Below are 17,089 nucleotides of genomic sequence, written 5' to 3'. Positions count from 1 at the left end.
GACAAGTTGAATCAATGTAGGTAAATACTAAATATGTATCAAATTCAAATGCAGGCTACAGTTCAGCAATTTGTGCACTTTCCAAACTTTCAACTGAGCTGAAATACTTTTGGTTTCATTAGTTGTTTGTATTTATATGGTAATACTTTAAAAAACTGCAATAATTTTGAATTGTAAGATTCTTACATAATTATGATGTCATTGACCGTTAAAGCACTATTCATTGTCATCTTATCTTTATCTTTGCCAGTTCAAGTTTCTTCTTAAACTGTTTTAAAGGGACTGAATGCCTTATAAAATGTCGTACTTTTGTTGCTTTTTGCCATTTAAGGTAATTTTGAATTGCTGAACTGATTTGGAAAACTTTGACCCAATGCACTCTTCAGCTTCATTACCTACTTATTAGCTATTTTACTATGACGTGTTGAATAAGTTGCTAGTTTTCATTCAACTCTAGATCTTAGATAATATCTAAGATTTAAGTAGTACCTGTGACAAATAATTCAAAGTCAACTCTGCCCCTACAGTAAAAAATGCCTATCTGTGTCGAATAAGTACAATTTGTCATTTTTGGCATTGTAGTGGTAATAAGCTCTGTTTATTTTATTGCCTTTTATTATTACCTTTTTGTAATAATTATTTGTACTAATTAACTGCCAGCCTTGCACCATTTTGGCTTCTCTTTATTTGTCGATATATTATGTTATAGCTCGACCTGGACCCTTCTGGCAGGCAGCAGCGTATGGCTGCAGTACAGTGCTGACATCTATAGCTGAAATCCAAAAGCATCAGTATGTATGGCAATCACAAGAGATCAGCTGTGCTCATGGTGAAAGTACTAAGCAGTGACCTGATGTAAACTAACAAAGGCAGGAGTCACTCCAACTCCAGTTGAAATGCCCTTCTCAATGGAGTGCTTGTAAGCGTTCTGCAAATTACTGCCGGCGTATCTCACTCAGCTTTGCATAATAGTCTTCCAAGTGCAGCGCAAAGACGCGACCCAAATATCGGCCCGCCCAGCTTGCGTTGCTCGGACTTGCGTTTGTTTCAGATCGCCCTGCTTTACCAGCCTCACCATATGTGTGAAGCTAGAATGAAGGTGTTAATGTCGGTCTAGCACGCTGGGCTCAAGGAGCCATAACGATTTCCTGGAATGTTCAAGATTAGTTTATAACTGGGACCCTTTCACTTGTGTAACAGTAACGAGCGTCTCGATGTTCTGATCACTATCAGGCGATATCTGGCCATAATCCTCGGCTAGCAATACTCGTTGATAGTTCAGCGTTTGACTATGCTCTTAGGATGAAGATATCTGAGAGACTGTTGTAAGCGCAGGTGTTTTATTAAAACATAACATTGTTGGTCGGTGAATATTCAGCTCGTGAGACATTATACAGTAGCACACACTGTCATGAGCTCATATTCCTCATCAGACGTAACCTATGCTTCATGACAGCAACCCAACTATGCATAACTGGCGTTTGTCACTTAACCATTTCAAAATCACTTTTACTACTCGGTCATCTGTGCCATAGCCAGCCAATATTCCAGTTCCAAGCTCTTTTGGAGAGCACATCACCATTCACCTTGCACGGGTCCCGGCACACGGTCACGTCACCGCTCCTCTGGTTCTGGCGCAGTAACACGACTTATAGTGACTCAGTTTTATCCGCCTCTTCTTAGATCCGCTGTGCTCTTGTAACACAGCGATCATTCTACACGGTCCCGCTGCGGTCTCGTAGCTAATTGGTCCGCCACGGCGCGGCTAACTGGTCCCTTCGCGCAGCGGCCTTTCACATAGCACATGGTTGTCCTTTCATATACACCCGTCACACGGTGGTCCCGTTACTTGAGTGCTCCGTCATTAGACCGCCGCGAGGATGCCGTTGCAATTGTTCCGTAACAGAAATCTTTTATAAGACCGGCACTGCAGTGATCCATTCACACAGCGACACAGTGTTTCCGTCACTTTCTGGTCTTTCACATAGCCACACATTGGTCCCACCGCGCACGTCTCATCACATGGTCCCGTCATGAAAGCCCCGTCACACGGTGTTCCGTCACATCACCGCGCAGTGGTCTCCGTGCCGGCGCCCCTCCTCCCGGGCAGACCCGCCGGGGGAGCAGTGCACCGCGCCGTCCGCTGCCGGCTGCCGAATCGCCAGCTGCTGCCGGAGCTTCTCCGCCCGCTCGCTGACAGAAACCGGTAGCTGTCCGTCCTCCTTTCCCTCCGCCGGGGTAACAACACCTGCCGGAGCCGGGCCGGGCCGCTTCGGGATCTGGACGGCAGGAGAGGTCGGCCCGTTGTTAACTGCCTCCCTGGTAAGCGTTTCGAGGACGGCAGAGATGGGCGGCGCCGGGCTGAGTGAGGAGCTGCTGTCGATGGTGTCCTGGGTCGTGTCGAGAGTCGTGTTGGGCGAGGGGCTCACCCCGCGGCTGCTCGTGGCGACCGGAGGCGCGTCTCGAGGCGGTGGGGTGGGCGGGTTGTCCAGATATGAGTCGTGACAGTTCTGCTGAGCTGTCGAAGCGCCGCTACACAGCTCACTGTGCTGCTCGGGAGTGACCCCTCTGCTGGCCGTCGCTGGGGACCGCTCCCTCTCTCCCTCGCTGGGCGGAGTGTCGAGTCGTCTCCTCCTGCCGTGAGCCGCGCTGCCGGCGGCGGCGGTGGCCGAGCGGCCGAGCCGCGGGGTGCGCCGCGCCGGCGGCCCGTGCGCGGGGTCGTGCGACGGCGCCGCGGGCAGCAGCAGCTGGTCGTCGAGCAGCAGTGCCACGGCGCGCCGCCGCGCAGCGGACAGGTGGCCGGCGGGCGACTCGGGCCGCGGCGGCGGCAGTGGCGCCGTCAGACCCTCCAGCAGACGCGCCGTCGAGTCCAGCCGCCGCGGCACGGCCGGCCGGGGCGACTCGGACGCGCCGCCGTGCGCCGGTACCGGCGGCGTACCCTGCGACGGACTGGGAGAGCGCCGAGAGCGCGCCGAGGGGCTCCTGACGCGCTTCTGACGCTGCAGAGGCGGCCGCTTTCGGGAGCCGGTGGCTAATGGTGCTGGTGCCGAATCCAAAGGTACTGGAGCCGGCTCTGGCTTCAGTAGCAGAGAGGCGGGGAGCTCAGGTTTCGGCGGAAGGGACGCGGAGGACAGTACCTGATCGGGCGGCGCGGAGTGCTGCGGGACCGGCGGCGGCGACGGCGTCCGTTCCGGGCCGGCCGCTCCGGCCTCGGCAGCTGGTGGGGATGACTCTGACCCCTGAGAACCTCGGTCGGTTGGTTTGGTTGTAGTTTCTGTCGTGATTTGTAACTGAGTTACTAGTGCGGCTGGCTTGGGCGGCAGCGGCAGAGGAGGGCCCATGGGGGCGGGTAGGTTATCGAGGTCACTAACTGGAACGGACGCTGGAAGCAGCACCGCGGGGTTGGGTTCCAGGGCTACCGTTGGTTTTGGAGGAGCAGCTGATGCAAGCGGCGGGTTGCTAGCGGGTTCCGAAGACGATGGAATGTTTTGATTCTCAGTCGCAGGCGTATCCTCTGTCAGGGCTTCGGGAACGTCTGTTTTCTCTGCTTCTGAGACATCTGATTTCTGAGCCACAGTGACATCAGCTTTAGAAACGTCCGGGTTGTTTACCATGGGAGCCACAGGAAGACACGGCTTCAAGGAACCGCCTGAATTTTTAGGCGCAGGGGTGGGTGGTTTCGGTGGCAGAGGAACCACGAGCTTTCCTGAAGCGATCTCACTGGTCTTCACATGTGGAGGGAGCTCGGGCGGCCTCGGCACGGGTATGGCCGGCTTCGGTTTCACAGCCGCCGCCTGTTTCCCGGGCAGTGAACTGAACGTCTCGAGGAGGAGCGGCGGGGGCGGTGGCGGTAGCGGCGGCGAGGGCAGAGTGGCGGCGCGCGGCGGCAGGGCCGGCTCCAGCGGCAGCGGCAGCGGCGGCCGGCCGCCGCCCACCGGCCGCGGCGTATCATAGACCACCTCCTCCGGCGGCGAGCGGCGGCCGGCCACAGGCCGCGAGGGCAGGGCAGCCGGGGCCGACGGACCCCGCACGTGGACCGGCACCGGCTGCGGCCAGCGCGGCACGTCGTACTGCACCTCGTCCTCCGCGGCGGGAGGCGGCAGCGGCGCCGGCGGCCGGCACGTCCTGGCCGAGGCCGAGCGGCGCGCGCCGCCCTGCCGGCAGACCTGGGGCGAGAGCGTGGCCCCGCGCCGCGACCGCGACCCGGCCGTCAGACTCTGACTGCGCCGGACGTCCGCGGGGACGCTCCGCGCGCGGTGGCAGGCGGGACTGCGGTCGAGGCGCGATTCAGCCCCGATCGGGTCATTATTGACGTCCATGGTGGGATTGGCTTTTAGTCTACCTTGTCCGCTGGAAGTATCACAGCCCTCACCGAATCTGTCACCTTGTGTCTCGCTAGTAAAGCACCTGCCGCTTGTTATATCACTGATCCCAGCACCACTCGTTCCTGCACCACCACCATCACCACCGCCGTTGGCACCACCAGCACCACCATCACCCTTGGCGTTCTGGTTTCTCAGACTGTCATACAGAGTCTCGATCTCTGTGAACATTTCGTCGAGCGACATTTGCGAGTCGAGCTGCGGCAGCTGCCGGAGCGGCGGCTGCGGCGGCACGTCCGGCTCCTCGGGGATGGTCTCCGGCAGCGCCGGCGGCGGCAGCGGCGCCTCAGGGCCGCCGCCGGCGTCCAGCAGGCTGTGCATCGAGCTCAGGATGCGGTCGATGCTGGCGATGGTGGAGCAGCGCGCCTGGTCCTCGCTGTACGCCGACGCCGGTGAGTCGGGCCGAGAGCGCGCCTCGCGGAGGTCGGCCTCGCTCTGCGTGCCGCGCATCCGGCGCAGGCTGGAGACGCGCGGCGGGGGCGCCGGGCGCCGCCGGCGGCCCCGCCGCTCGCGCTGCTCCGGTACCAGCGTGGCCATGCGCGCCTCGAACGAGCGCAGGCCGGCGAGCACGTTGACGCGGCTGGGCGGCAGCGGCACACTGGTGACCAGCCAGGTCCTGCCGGCGAACGGGCCGTGCACTGCCGACGGACGCATGGCTGGCTGTGCGGCCGCGCCGCCGCCGCCGCCGCCCCGCTGCCGCCCACTGTTTATAGAAGCGGGGCTGACCAGGCGGCCGGGGTGGCGACCGTGACCGGCGCCCGACCGACCCCTCCCGCCGCCCTCAGCTGTCCGTCTCGGCCGTCTGCTGTCCCCCGCCCCCGCCTCCGCTCGTGTTGTGGTCGGCACTCTCCTGCGTACATTTCCGCTGGGTGGATCTCACGCCCTATGCCGCGGCACGGTCTGGCGTGTCCTGGAATCACGCGTCGGCAATGGGTCGCCTTGCGGGGGACGGGGTCGTGGGTCGGCAGCAGATGTGGCAATGGGTGATGTCAGCTCGGAGACGGCTGTGCTAGTTCGACGGGTAAATGTTGTTTGGGAACATGGCCTGTGGCGCGGACGAGGTCTCTGTGACGGTGCTAGCCGCTGCACTGCTTGTCATTGCTCGTCGGGTGCTGTGCGGTCTCGCCTGGTCCAGTGGTCGAGTGCTCCCTTCCGAGAGGTGTAATTTGGTCCCAACTGGCTCTACCCAAGTAGGTTGGTCTCGACCGGGCTTAGAACTGCACTATGTTTTGCACTGAACGAGAGTGACGGCTGACCGAGCCCCACCCGAGCTCGAGCAGTCCCTCCGCCGAGCTCGAGCAGCCCCGACCGTGGGACGAGGTCCCTAGCGGTTCGGGGCGGCCGCTGCAGCTCCCGGCTGGCTGGCCGGCTCGTTTGTTTACCGAGATCGTATGGCCTCTCCGCTCGGCGACCAATGATTACACGGACATTTCCAGCGGAGGCGCGACAGAGACGAGTGCCCCCCCCCCCCCCCCTCCCCCCGGCTGACTGACAGGCGGGCAGTCCGTGCGCCGCAGTCCTCTCTGGGTACGCGAGACGACTTGTACGCCCACACAGCTGATCGAGGCTAACCAAACATCTGTATCACACATCGAATCATCACAGATCACTGCGTCACAGTTACTGCTGGTAGCTGATCGGGAGTAGATCACTGCATGATAATCGGGCGGTGTGACAGATTGACAGTCCTGTGAGTGTCCAGATGGGGCAATCGTTTCAAATCGTCTCTCCGTCCATACGCACACACTGCCGTCCGTTTATACCCCGCGCCGTCAGTCCGTTGCAATGTTTGACTCGGATCCTGTCAATTTGGATAGATCCGGAAACTGCGTATGGTAACTTCCGGGGTGCTTGACCTGTAACCAATACTCGACTGACGAGTACTTATATTCCTAGCTGTTATCTGTGTTATAATTTCGACCCCCTTCACTCGTCTGCCGTAGCGGGACGGGGAGATCGCTAGGGAGTCAGACCGGCGAGTGTGCATTTCTAGCTGCTCTCTGTGTGTGATAATTTCGATCCCGTTCAGTCGTCTGCCATAGCGGGACCGGGACGGGAGCTCGTTAGTGGGTTCGGACCGCGGTGTGCTCGGGCGTCTGGAAATCCTCACCGCGCTGACACATGCCTGTCGGTGCAGATCCCGGGCGCGGCGACTGTGCATGGCTGCGGCCCCGGAGGACAGTTAGCCGCGCTGCTCTGACTGAGCTGACAGGCCGAGCCGGGCTGACAGGCTGCGCACTGCACGCTCAGCGGTGGGATTGGTTGTGAGATAGAGTGAGGATTGGAGCATGTTTCTTTACGACGTGAGAGATAAACGTATTAATCGTTCTTATTGCCCCCCGTCATTTATTTACCCCTGCGGCACACGTTAACCTCTCGCTCTCTTTCCCTTCCCGCCAGGACAGTCACGATGCGTCCGTCACCCTCTGAGGAGGTGTACTCGGTACGGTTCAGCCAGGACAGCAGCGCCTTCTGCTGCGCCCTGGCCTCCGGGGTGCGGCAGTACAACCTGGAGCCGCTGGCCGAGCTGGCCGCGCACGGACCGCTCCGGTTCGGCAGCATCGGCGTCTGCGAGATGCTGGATCGGTGAGAGACGGTGATGGTGAGAGGGTGAGAATGGAGAGACGGTGAGAGGGTGGTAGATCGTTGAGAAGGCTATGTGTGAAAATTGAGATACAGCTTCTTTGGAAAGGTTGAGATTCTTTACAGGTCTTGTGTGATGCACCGTCATTAATGACAATAGCAGACGATGATTTTTTTAAAGTTTTTTTTTTAGCTAGTTAAGAAAGTTCGAACGGAAGGTGCTGTGCTGTGAACATTCTGCGCCGGTAACCTTATATGCAATATGCATAATGCTTGTTGCTTCAACTATGAACTGATTTCGTTAACTTTTCCTTTTCAGGCGTAGCATGTAACATCAGTAGCAAAGCAACCATGTGTCGCTGTATCTGACCTGTTTTTGCGTCGTTCGAGACCTTTTCAGCAGAATTGAGCTCGGTAAACATCTGAATCTGCACGCCGAAGTGAGAAGGGTGTGTTTGTATATGCAGGCACATTTGACATTTGTCGGATCTATAACTGACCGCCTCCATGTAATATTTTAATTATTAATTATTTACTTGCATTTTTTTAGATCACATGCTTGTGTGCACTGAGAGTGATCAGGTCCTCAGGTGAAGCATTTTGACACAGGTTTCAACAACTCCAGCTGACCTGACAATTACCTACCCTTAGGTCCAATTTCCAACCCTGATACTTGATAGTGTGTAGGGTAGGGCTAATGGTACCTGACCTGACCTGACCCTCGTCCCCAGGTCGAACCTTTTGGCGGTGGTGTGTTGGTGGCGAGACCTGACCTGACCTGACCTGACCTCTGTCCCCAGGTCGAACTTTTTGGCGGTGGTGTGTAACGAACGGTACCTAACCTGATCCGATCTGATCTGACCTGGCCTGACCCGACCCCTGCCCCCCCCCCCCCAGGTCAAACCTGCTGGCGATGGTGGGCGGCGGCGCCTGACCTGACCTGACCTGGCCTGACCCGACCCCTGCCCCCCCAGGTCGAACCTGTTGGCGGTGGTGGGCGGCGGCGCCACGCCCCGGTTCGCCGACAACACGGTGCTGATCCATGACGCGGCTCTGGACCAGTTCGTACTGGAGCTGACCTTTAGCGCCCCGGTGCTGGCCGTCAGGATGCGCCGCGACCGGCTCATCGTGGCTCTGAGGTGAGAGGGCTGGGTCAGTAGTGAGACGCTGTGCCCTTAGATCAGGCGAGGTTAGATGGATGTTTTCGTAGATTAATCGGTTGGGTAAGGATGGTAGTGAACCGTTATTTGACACCATACCCTCAAGTCTGTAATTTGTATGAATTGAACTGTTCGGATCGGTTGATGTGTCTGCTTTTTATATTATCTGGTGTGTCGTTTGTTTATGGATTCTCTCACTCCTCGCTTCTACATTATTTTGTACAATCACTGTCTTATACAAGTGTTTATATTGGCAGCACCAGACAATGGATTCCCCCCCTCCCCCCTAGTATTATTTGAGTAAATAAACAGCACAGTTTTTGTCGTGAATGTCTCGAAACACGATTCTTACAATCGTGGTCTTGGCATTAGACTGTTCTTCTAATAATGCGTTATCATCTCTCCGGTGATTGATTGCTTGTTTTTTTTTCTGTGTAATCGCACTGTATTATCTTTTAACGAAAAACATTGAATAATCACTGCTCTGTATTACCTAGAAGTTTCTTTTTGTTGTGTAGCACTGCAGCGGCCGCCTAGGGTCGCCCATAAACTACTGACTGACTAGCTGGCCAACAATTAAAGGAATAATAGTCCAGGCGTGGATTGTGTGCCGGTTAGACTAAGCTAGCATTGGGACACAAAATACCAGACTTATCGTAAGCCACTTACCCACCGTAATTCACCTATTCACCTCGTGACCACCCGTCCATCACGCCACTTTGAAGGCCTGTTCACTTTCCCCTTATCCCATCCACAGGCGTCAGGTGCACGTGTTCACGTTCCCGTCTCCGTGTGAGTGTCTGTTCACGGTGGAGACGGCCGACAACCCGCTGGGTCTCTGCGAGGTCAGCCCGCTCTCCACCAGTGACCACCACCTGCTCTGTTTCCCGGCGCGCAAGACGGGAGCCCTGCAGCTGATCGACCTCTCGGCCACCGAGGCGCAGGTCTCGTGTGCGCCGGTCACCATTAACGCCCACCAGGGCCACCTGGCCGCGCTGGCCATCAACCAGCAGGGCAGTCTGGTGAGTGAAACGGGATCAGGGGTGTCGAGGGGGAGCGGAAATTTCGTCAGAACCTAGGATGTTTTTTGGCGCTGCAGGAAAACTATGTACTTACACGGAATTCAATAGAAGCTCGTGAAGTGTGTGTATTTTTTTTTTTTTTTTGTTATGTTGGGTTAGGCCCGTTCGGTCTGACAAGACCATTTCAGAGCCGGAAGGATGATAGGAATTAGGGGGAGACATTGGTCTGGGCGAGCACCCTGGTGAGTCGTCGGGGCTGAGCCTGTCAAGAAGACAGGCCGACCAGCTCCCCAAGCACTCACTGCACCCGGCTACGGGCGTGCTCTTACGGGCAATTCCGCATGGGATAAAGTTGCCCGTCCAGTCCGGAGCAGGGGAAAGAGGCGTGGAGGAGAAGGACTTGTCTTCCTGAGGATGGAAAACAAGGAATGGAGGTAATTTGGTGATTTTCAAATTCTGTGTCTGCCCTCACACGGCATCAAATCGGCTCCGTTCCGCCGTACCGCGCCTGTGTAGCTGTAGATCCACGGTTACAAATATTTGCCGCAGTCAGGCGACCGCCGGGGGACAGAACCGTGTGTATACTGTATATAGTGCTGGCGCCATGTCGGTTTGACGCCCAAACCACTGAGGCGGCGCTGCCACTCCCCCGGACCTGCTGACCTTTGGCCTGACCGCTGCCGCCACATTACTGCCGGGAGACGGCCAGTCCAGCATCCTCTACCACCAATATACCAGGAGCTCCGCTAGACACGGCAAAAACAGAATCCTGCCTCGGACGTCATGATATAAAGGACAACGAGAGGAAGAAAAAGAAAAAGTAAAAATGTCTGATCTGCTAAGATGCTTTTGTTTTGTTTGTTTTTGTTTTGTTGGGTTAAGCCCTCTCGGTCTGACAAGACCATTTCAGAGCCGGAAGGATGCTAGGAATTAGGGGGAGACAGATTGGTCTGGGCAGACACTCTAGAGGGTCGCCGGGGCTGAGCCCGTCCGAATGGACAGACCGACCAGCCCCCCAAGCACTCTGCACCCGGCTACGGGGTGCGCTCCCTCGGGAACAGCGGTGCCGCTCCAAGGGACTAGCCCGCATGAGATAAAGGTGCCTGTCTAGCCCGGAGTGGGGGTTGCGGCGTGGAGGAGAAGGATTTCAGCATCCTGAGGAACGAAACGACGGAACGGGGTGCTAAGATGATATGGTTTTCGCGTCATCTCTTCCTCATTTTACTTTCTCGCAGCATGATTAACCGCTTTTGTAGTTGTTTTCCTTCATATTGTATTTGATACCAGGTCAGCGGGTTTGTTGTTCCCCATGCACGGCTGCCGTGGCCGCCGGCCGTGCTGATCCGCGCGGGGCTCGAGCCGGCCAACCAGTCCATTGCATCATCGCATCAGCCTCAGTCTGCCCGTCCGTTACCGCAGCTGGTGCAGGAGACACAGAGCCATCTATCGTCTGAATAGGGAACTAACCCCCGCCGCCCGAGCCGCCGCCGCCGCACAGTGGGTGACGACTGTCTGAGCAGAGTTTCAGCTCGGGCTTATTCCGCAGTGACAGCTGACGGCTGGGTACTGTGTGGCGCCCGCCCTGTCACACCGAGGCAGTACGACAGCAGAGCGGGCGGCTGCGTGCCAAGGCTGGCTCCAGCGGGGTCACTGCCCCCGGGTCACGTCTGCCCCCCCCCCCCCCGTCCCCAAGCGTGGTGTGGCCAGCTGAGCACGCACGTTCCACTCCGGGCTGGGTGCGGCCGCGCCAGGGCCGGGCTGTCAGCTGTCGTGGGCGTCGATAGCCCGTGACGTCAGCGTCGACTTGGTGGTGTGGCGACATCTATATCAGTCATGAGTTTTGATATTTGTGGATAGATGACACTAGCGAGTTGACCGGTCCCGTCCGTTGCTATTTACGACGTCTCCATAATGCTCTTATCTGGCTTGTACGCTCTATTTTTCTTGGCAGGTTTTCATTCTCCAGCGAAGACATTCGCTTCCTACCATACCATACCATAACGTATTCGAGAATTTTGGTAGGCCACTTGGCCTGATGGTCCCGTTCTCATCGAGCATTGCTTAGATCAATCAGGAATTTGGTGGCGGATGCCATGCCAGTGGGCATCCAGGCGCGCCTTGAACAGGCCCAGGGAAGGAGCTAGGACGACCTCCGAGGGAAGCGAGTTCCAGTCGCTAATCACTCTCGTGCTGAAGCAGTGTCTCCTGGCCCTCACTTGTGCTTGGTCCTTCCTCAACTTCCATGGATGTCCTCTTGTTCTCTGATCCAGTGTTGGGGTGAAAAAGTCCTCGTGGCGTACATCTATCTCTCCGTGTAGCACCTGATAGGTCTTGATCATGTCTCCGCGTCGTCTTCGGTAGTAAAGAGAGGGGAGATCCAGGAGTCTCAGCCGTTCTGTGTATGGCAGATGCCTTATGTCCGCAACAAGTTTCGTGGCACGTCTCTGCACTCTCTCGATGGCCTTTTGGTCCGCCTTGGAGAAGGGGCCCCAAATGCAGCAGCCGTACTCAAGATGGGGCCGAACGAGTGACTTGAATAGCAGGGGGAGAGTGTCGCAGTTGATGGCTTGAAATGACTTGCGTATCAAGGCCAACACCTGTGATGCCTTTGCAACCGCACTTGCTGCCTGTTTTCTGAATTTCAGGTCAGTGTCGATGTGCACCCCGAGATCTCTCTCCGATTCCGTCTCACTGAGTTGAAGGCCGTTGAGTGTGTAGGTGCACCCTGGGTTACGGCTGCCGATGTGGAGAACCGCGCACTTTTCTTCGTTGAATGGTAGCTGCCAGGCCTTGGACCACTCGGCAATGGCGTCCAGGTCATCCTGTATGTGTCTCCTGTCCTGCTCGGTTTGCACCCTCCTATACAGCTTCGTGTCGTCGGCAAATATCTTAATCGAGCAGCCGACCACGCTGGGCATGTCATTCACGAAGACGATGAAAAGTGTTGGCCCCAGAACAGAACCCTGGGGAACCCCGCTTAACACCGGTGACCATGGTGATTGCTGTCCTCCGATACAGACCTGCTGGTGCCGTCCTGTCAGGAACGACTGGATCCAGTTCAGCACTGCGCCCGCTACTCCGCATGCTCTCAACTTGCTCAGGAGGCGTTGGTGGGGCACAGAATCGAAGGCCTTACGAAAATCAAGGTACACGGCGTCGAGCGGGTTGCCGTGTTCGAGGGTCCTCGTCCATTCTTCTAGTACCTCTAGGAGTTGGGAGGTGCAGGATCTCTTCGCTCTGAACCCGTGTTGATCTTTGGAGAGCTGGCCAGTGGCCGACAGGTGTTCCACCAGTTGGTCTCTTATCAGTGACTCCAGCACCTTGCAAGGAACAGAAGTGAGGCTGACCGGCCGGTAATTTCCAGGGAGACTTCTATCGCCTTTCTTGAATATTGGTGTCACTGAACCCAGTTTCCAGTCTTGAGGTAGTCTCCCACTTGCCAAGGACTTTCTGAAAACTTCTGCGAGTGGTGACGCGATTGATCGTGCGGTTTCCCGGAGAATCCTTGGGTGTATGCCGTCCGGGCCGGGTGAGCTACAAGTCTTTAGCTTCATCAGCTTGCCCATTACCATTTCATCTGTGATGACGATCCTATAAATCAATTTAATCTTGAGTGGATGTCTTGTATCGAAGAAGCTTTTTTTCGTTAAAGGGACCCTCCCACCTTAAAAAAGTTAATGAATTGGCATAAAAGTGATGTACCGTGAATCAGAAAGAGCGAAAATGAACATCTACCAAATTTCACCGAAAAATATTCACCCGTTTTTGAAATATAAGACTTTTATTTTATAACGCGCGGTCAATGGGCTTGATGACGTCATCAGAGTCCGTTAGTGTTAAGAGATAGGGACTACGCTGGTCCCACCCTGCAAGTAAAGGGAAGAAATTTCTTGAACACTATAAAGCTGCGGGGGTTGCGACCAGGATAAATGGTGGTTTCTGAGCCTGACCGCAAACTTGGCTATCTCAACTCAAAACTAATGGTAAGGTGGGAGGGTCCCTTTAAAGGAAGACTGCCACCTTCAAAAAGTTTTCTCAGATCGGCCTATGATTTATTCCCTGGACAAAACAAAATTTTAGAATTCACCTGACAAAGTATCATCACGTGAATCGCGAAAAAATTATCGATTATCATACAATTATCAATCGGTTAATGTCTAGCGACAATGTTTACACATCACTAGACTTCAAGGTCATAAGATTATTACATTTTATTTGAAAAAGTAAGGTATTTTATGATTTACTAATACATGATTTTATTTACTGTATATGATTTCATAAGAAATTGGCCATGTTTAATTTATTTTGCATTTAACTTCGTAAAACATTTAAAAATCATGGCTCATTTGGAATGGGTCTGGCCCATGTTAAACCTCACTTCCCACACTTTTTTGGAAAAAATGACCTACTGAATATATAAGTTTAACTTTTATTTTGACACTCCAAAATTCTTCTCTGATCTCGAAACAATCAAAGTTTTGACATATATTTGCCAAAAGATAAGAAAATTCATGTTTCAAAGTTATCGATAAACAGTAGAGATGTCGGTTTTCTTGGACTAAAAAAATGGCATCAAACTGAACTTTGGTCTCCGATTTCTCGCAAACGGGTTCGAATTTCGGAAAACCGACTTCAGTCTGGGACATAGGTGGCTCAGCTCTAGTGAAAACCGTTTTGTGAAAAAATGGTGGCAGTCTACCTTTAAGTGTTTTTTTTCATCGAGGGCTAGCAGCCCCTCCCACTCCTTTGGCAAGACAAGATAACAATGCCGACATTTTCATGAGGTTTTGACTGTATTCATCCTGACAGTCTCCAAAACCTTTGCACGCAGTCCCATGTTTCGTGTTTATTGAACTTCATTGTTCATTTAAAAATGACGCCCGATAAAGGTCGTGACATTTGCCTGCATTTATTACTGTTTTGCAACCAAGTGTATATCATTCCATTCAAAATCTCTTACCTACCACTTTCCAGCCTGTCCTTCCCATTCAGCTGCCCCACATTCATGACTCCTCCCGTTCGCCACCCCTCTGACACCGCCCCTCTGACGGCGCACCCTCTGACGGCGCACCCTCTGCCGCCAGGTGGCCACCGCGTCCCGGAAGGGCACGCTGATCCGCGTCTGGGACGTGGCGCAGCGCTGTCTGGTGGCCGAGCTGCGGCGCGGCTCCGACACGGCCGTCCTCCACTGCATCGCCTTCAGCGGCGACAGCACCTACCTGTGCTGCAGCAGCGACAAGGGCACCATTCACGTGTTCGCCGTGCGCGATCCGGCGCTGAACCGGCGCTCGGCGCTCAGCCGTGTCGGCCTGCGCGGACGCTACCTGGAGTCGCAGTGGGCGCTGGCCACCTGCACAGTGCCCGCCGAGCGGCCGTGCGCCTGCGCGTTCGGCGCCGCCGGCACCGTGTACGCCGTCTGCCTGGACGGCACGTTCCACAAGTATGTGTTCACGGCGGACGGCAGCTGTAACCGGGAGGCGTACGACGTGTATCTGGATGTGTGTGGCAAAAATGACTTCTGAGGAATGGCAAGGAAGAGGAGAATTCGGATCGTATGTGGGTTGGGTGATGCTTATATCGTGTACCTACACTGCGAAGACAATAGTGGAAAGTGCAAAATACCCCATCCTGTACTAAGTGTGGTAAGTATGTTGAAGATTAGTTGTTGGGTAAAGAACGCCCTATATTTGAGCATGACTGTGGAATGGGGCTGGAACATGCATAGTGTGGCAAAGTGCTCAGTGAAACTGCAGCAAGTACCAGGCCGGCTTGCCTGTTGCACGAAGAGAGTGTTGAATATGCTACCATCAGAGGACATTTTACGATCGAATGGTCTTTCGCGAACGTCTGCCAGTTGTAAGTACGTGGGCTGTGTGCTTTAACCGTGTGGCGGGATTTTGTCACTGCCAGCTAGGTGGGAATTTTAGGCAACTGGGCTGGGTCAGGCGGATTCAATCGGGGCTGAATGCTGATAGCGTGGTGAGTAGGTAATGAACAATTTGGCACACATGCTGATTGGTGTGCTTTGAGTGTTAGATATTTGGGTATAACTGCGGAATTATTCCAGGGAACAGTGCGAATTTGCGAGTCTTTCCTATTTTGTGTGAGCCCCCTGATCTTATCACGTAAGGGGAGGTGAGATCACGCGTTTACATGCACACTGCCTGCAATAAGATGGCTTTCGTCGTTTCGTCATTTCGACTAACATAGCTTGTGTGAAAGTTGTCCTCGTATGAGCATTCATATATCTATTGTTTCGTTTTCGCACGCAAGTTTAACCAGTTTTAGGTTAGTTGTTGAGTTTGTGGTGAGTTCTAGTCGAAATGCCGCACTCGATTCAGTTGTTTGATAGTTGTCCTGCTGTGTAGTCACTGTTCCATCGAATTGCCGAACAGGAAGTACCCACACCGGAGAGTTCCGGTTTTATTTGTGAAACAATTACACGCCGGCCCGGCATGGTACTTTGTAAGGAATACGCCGTATTATAGTTGTACGTATTTTCGCGTATATCATAAGCAAGCCTATCATCATATTTTTATCGTCGCCTGCGCTGAAAATAAAACATCTACGAATCTATTGAGATTCGGATGTATTTGCTAGAGCTGCCGTTTCAAAGGTTGAGAAGCGTGTAAAATGCATTGTTCTCACATAACTGTTGTACAGACTACAACAGTCACATGTTTGTGGGATCTGCGCTCGTTGAAGGTAGACCAGCGCTCAATACCCCTGGACTCACTTCATTCACTCAATATACCCTGGACCAGCGTGCCTTGGCGTTCTTAGGAATACCAATACCGATAATACCGCTGATTTAAGTGATTTCCCTGCGCAACATGTAAATATCGTTTCTGCTCTTCTCGCAGGTCCACATTTGAACGTATTCTCCGAGCTGGATGGAAGAATTACTGAATATGTTTACCGCCTGTGCATTGTTTCCGCTAAACGGTGAAACTAGCAGAAACTGTTCGCGCGTGAATGGTACGTCGGGGCAACGTCGGGGTATGCTTGACTGAACCGGTCAGAGTTCTGGCTCGGATTGACGCACAAGGCTGCGCCCTGAGTCGAAGCAGAATCGCCACTTTTTGTGTCTACTCTGGTTAGTGACTTGGTGTGTGGTCAGGGCGTGATCATCGTAATCGACGTTTATGTGTTTCATTTCTTGTTCGACATTTTATTTGGTATCAGCTTCAAGACAACAAGAAAATAACGCAGGCGATCTCGAAATCGGCCCTTTGTAGTTGGAGTCAAAGCCAACTTTGGAGGGGCTTCATAGGGTGTTTTTAGGGCCCCGTGAGAACTTTAGGCATGTCGACTGCCTGCGCCTTAGAATTCATGCAGCGTTTTCGTTTTCTTTTTTTAGTCTGTTTTTTTTTCTTACAGCATGTTTGCAATCTTCAATATTTATCACTCGGTCGATGGTCATTGTTTGAGACAGACAAGCTGGCCGCGCGATCTTGAATATTTTCGATGACAGAGTGTATTACCGTCGCGCTTTGAAGCGCCTGAATCCACATGCACCGTCCTAGCTAGCAGCCTGCCGGTCACCGTTCGTGGCCACAGGCCACGGTCGACCGTCTCTCGTTTGCCAGCGCTTGTCATATTGTCTCCCGTCGCTGCCCGTGCCCCTGCCCGTTTACTTTGCCTTTGATAGTTTCCGGGATACAATTAAAAAATAGACGGGCAGACAGGTGAGACGGTTAGGCGGGGCGTGGATCTTAAACGGCGGAATGAAATACGGGACTAGATAACCTAATCATCTAATAACGACCGATAAGCATGAGCGGGCCTCCTACCGCAACAAGCCTTTGGTGCCGGGCAGCTTTATAGTCATGGCAAAACTGATTTCGATGGCAATAGAGGTAGCCGTCATTTGAGATCGTCAAAAAATCGTAGAGTTTTCAGTCGCGTATGCGTTTGCGAAATTGAGGTTCGCGATTTTCTT

At 54.2% G+C, this 17,089-nt stretch overlaps 2 protein-coding genes across 3 annotated transcripts in view; one reads left to right on the top strand and one right to left on the bottom strand.

Moving 5' to 3' along the window:
- LOC122381052 (WD repeat domain phosphoinositide-interacting protein 4-like) overlaps positions 1-15,725 on the top strand; it is a 93,822-nt gene extending 78,097 nt beyond the window's left edge. For both annotated transcript variants that reach the window (XM_043364766.1, XM_043364768.1), the window contains 4 exons: positions 6,783-6,968; positions 7,940-8,104; positions 8,883-9,147; positions 14,232-15,725. In XM_043364766.1, coding sequence (XP_043220701.1) covers positions 6,793-6,968; positions 7,940-8,104; positions 8,883-9,147; positions 14,232-14,669 — 1,044 coding nt within the window. In that variant the 5' untranslated portion in view covers positions 6,783-6,792 and the 3' untranslated portion in view covers positions 14,670-15,725. The remainder of the gene's footprint in view (positions 1-6,782; positions 6,969-7,939; positions 8,105-8,882; positions 9,148-14,231) is intronic.
- LOC122381078 (SH3 domain-containing protein C23A1.17-like) lies at positions 2,061-5,036 on the bottom strand. The gene is made up of 4 exons (XM_043364849.1): positions 4,686-5,036; positions 3,936-4,154; positions 2,846-2,999; positions 2,061-2,518 (listed from the first exon to the last, which is right to left on the bottom strand). Exons 1-4 carry the CDS (start codon positions 5,034-5,036, stop codon positions 2,061-2,063), a joined length of 1,182 nt encoding a protein of 393 aa, XP_043220784.1.
- Positions 15,726-17,089: the final 1,364 nt, after the last annotated feature.

Source organism: Amphibalanus amphitrite, unplaced genomic scaffold (genome assembly GCF_019059575.1).
Source record: "Amphibalanus amphitrite isolate SeventyFive unplaced genomic scaffold, NRLGWU_Aamphi_draft 000113F_arrow, whole genome shotgun sequence".
NCBI lineage: Eukaryota > Metazoa > Arthropoda > Thecostraca > Balanomorpha > Balanidae > Amphibalanus > Amphibalanus amphitrite.
This window is presented reverse-complemented; position numbering and strand designations above follow the sequence as displayed.

Excerpts from the sequence above, each read along its gene's own strand:
- LOC122381078 (XM_043364849.1), bottom strand. The coding sequence starts at position 5,036 with ATGCGTCCGTCGGCAGTGCACGGCCCGTTCGCCGGCAGGACCTGGCTG. Across the intron at positions 3,000-3,935 it reads TCTATGATACGCCGCGGCCG|CGTCAGAAGCGCGTCAGGAG; the intron begins GTGGGCGGCGGC and ends CCGCCTCTGCAG. Across the intron at positions 2,519-2,845 it reads GACGGCGCGTCTGCTGGAGG|CTCAGCAGAACTGTCACGAC; the intron begins GTCTGACGGCGC and ends GCGCTTCGACAG.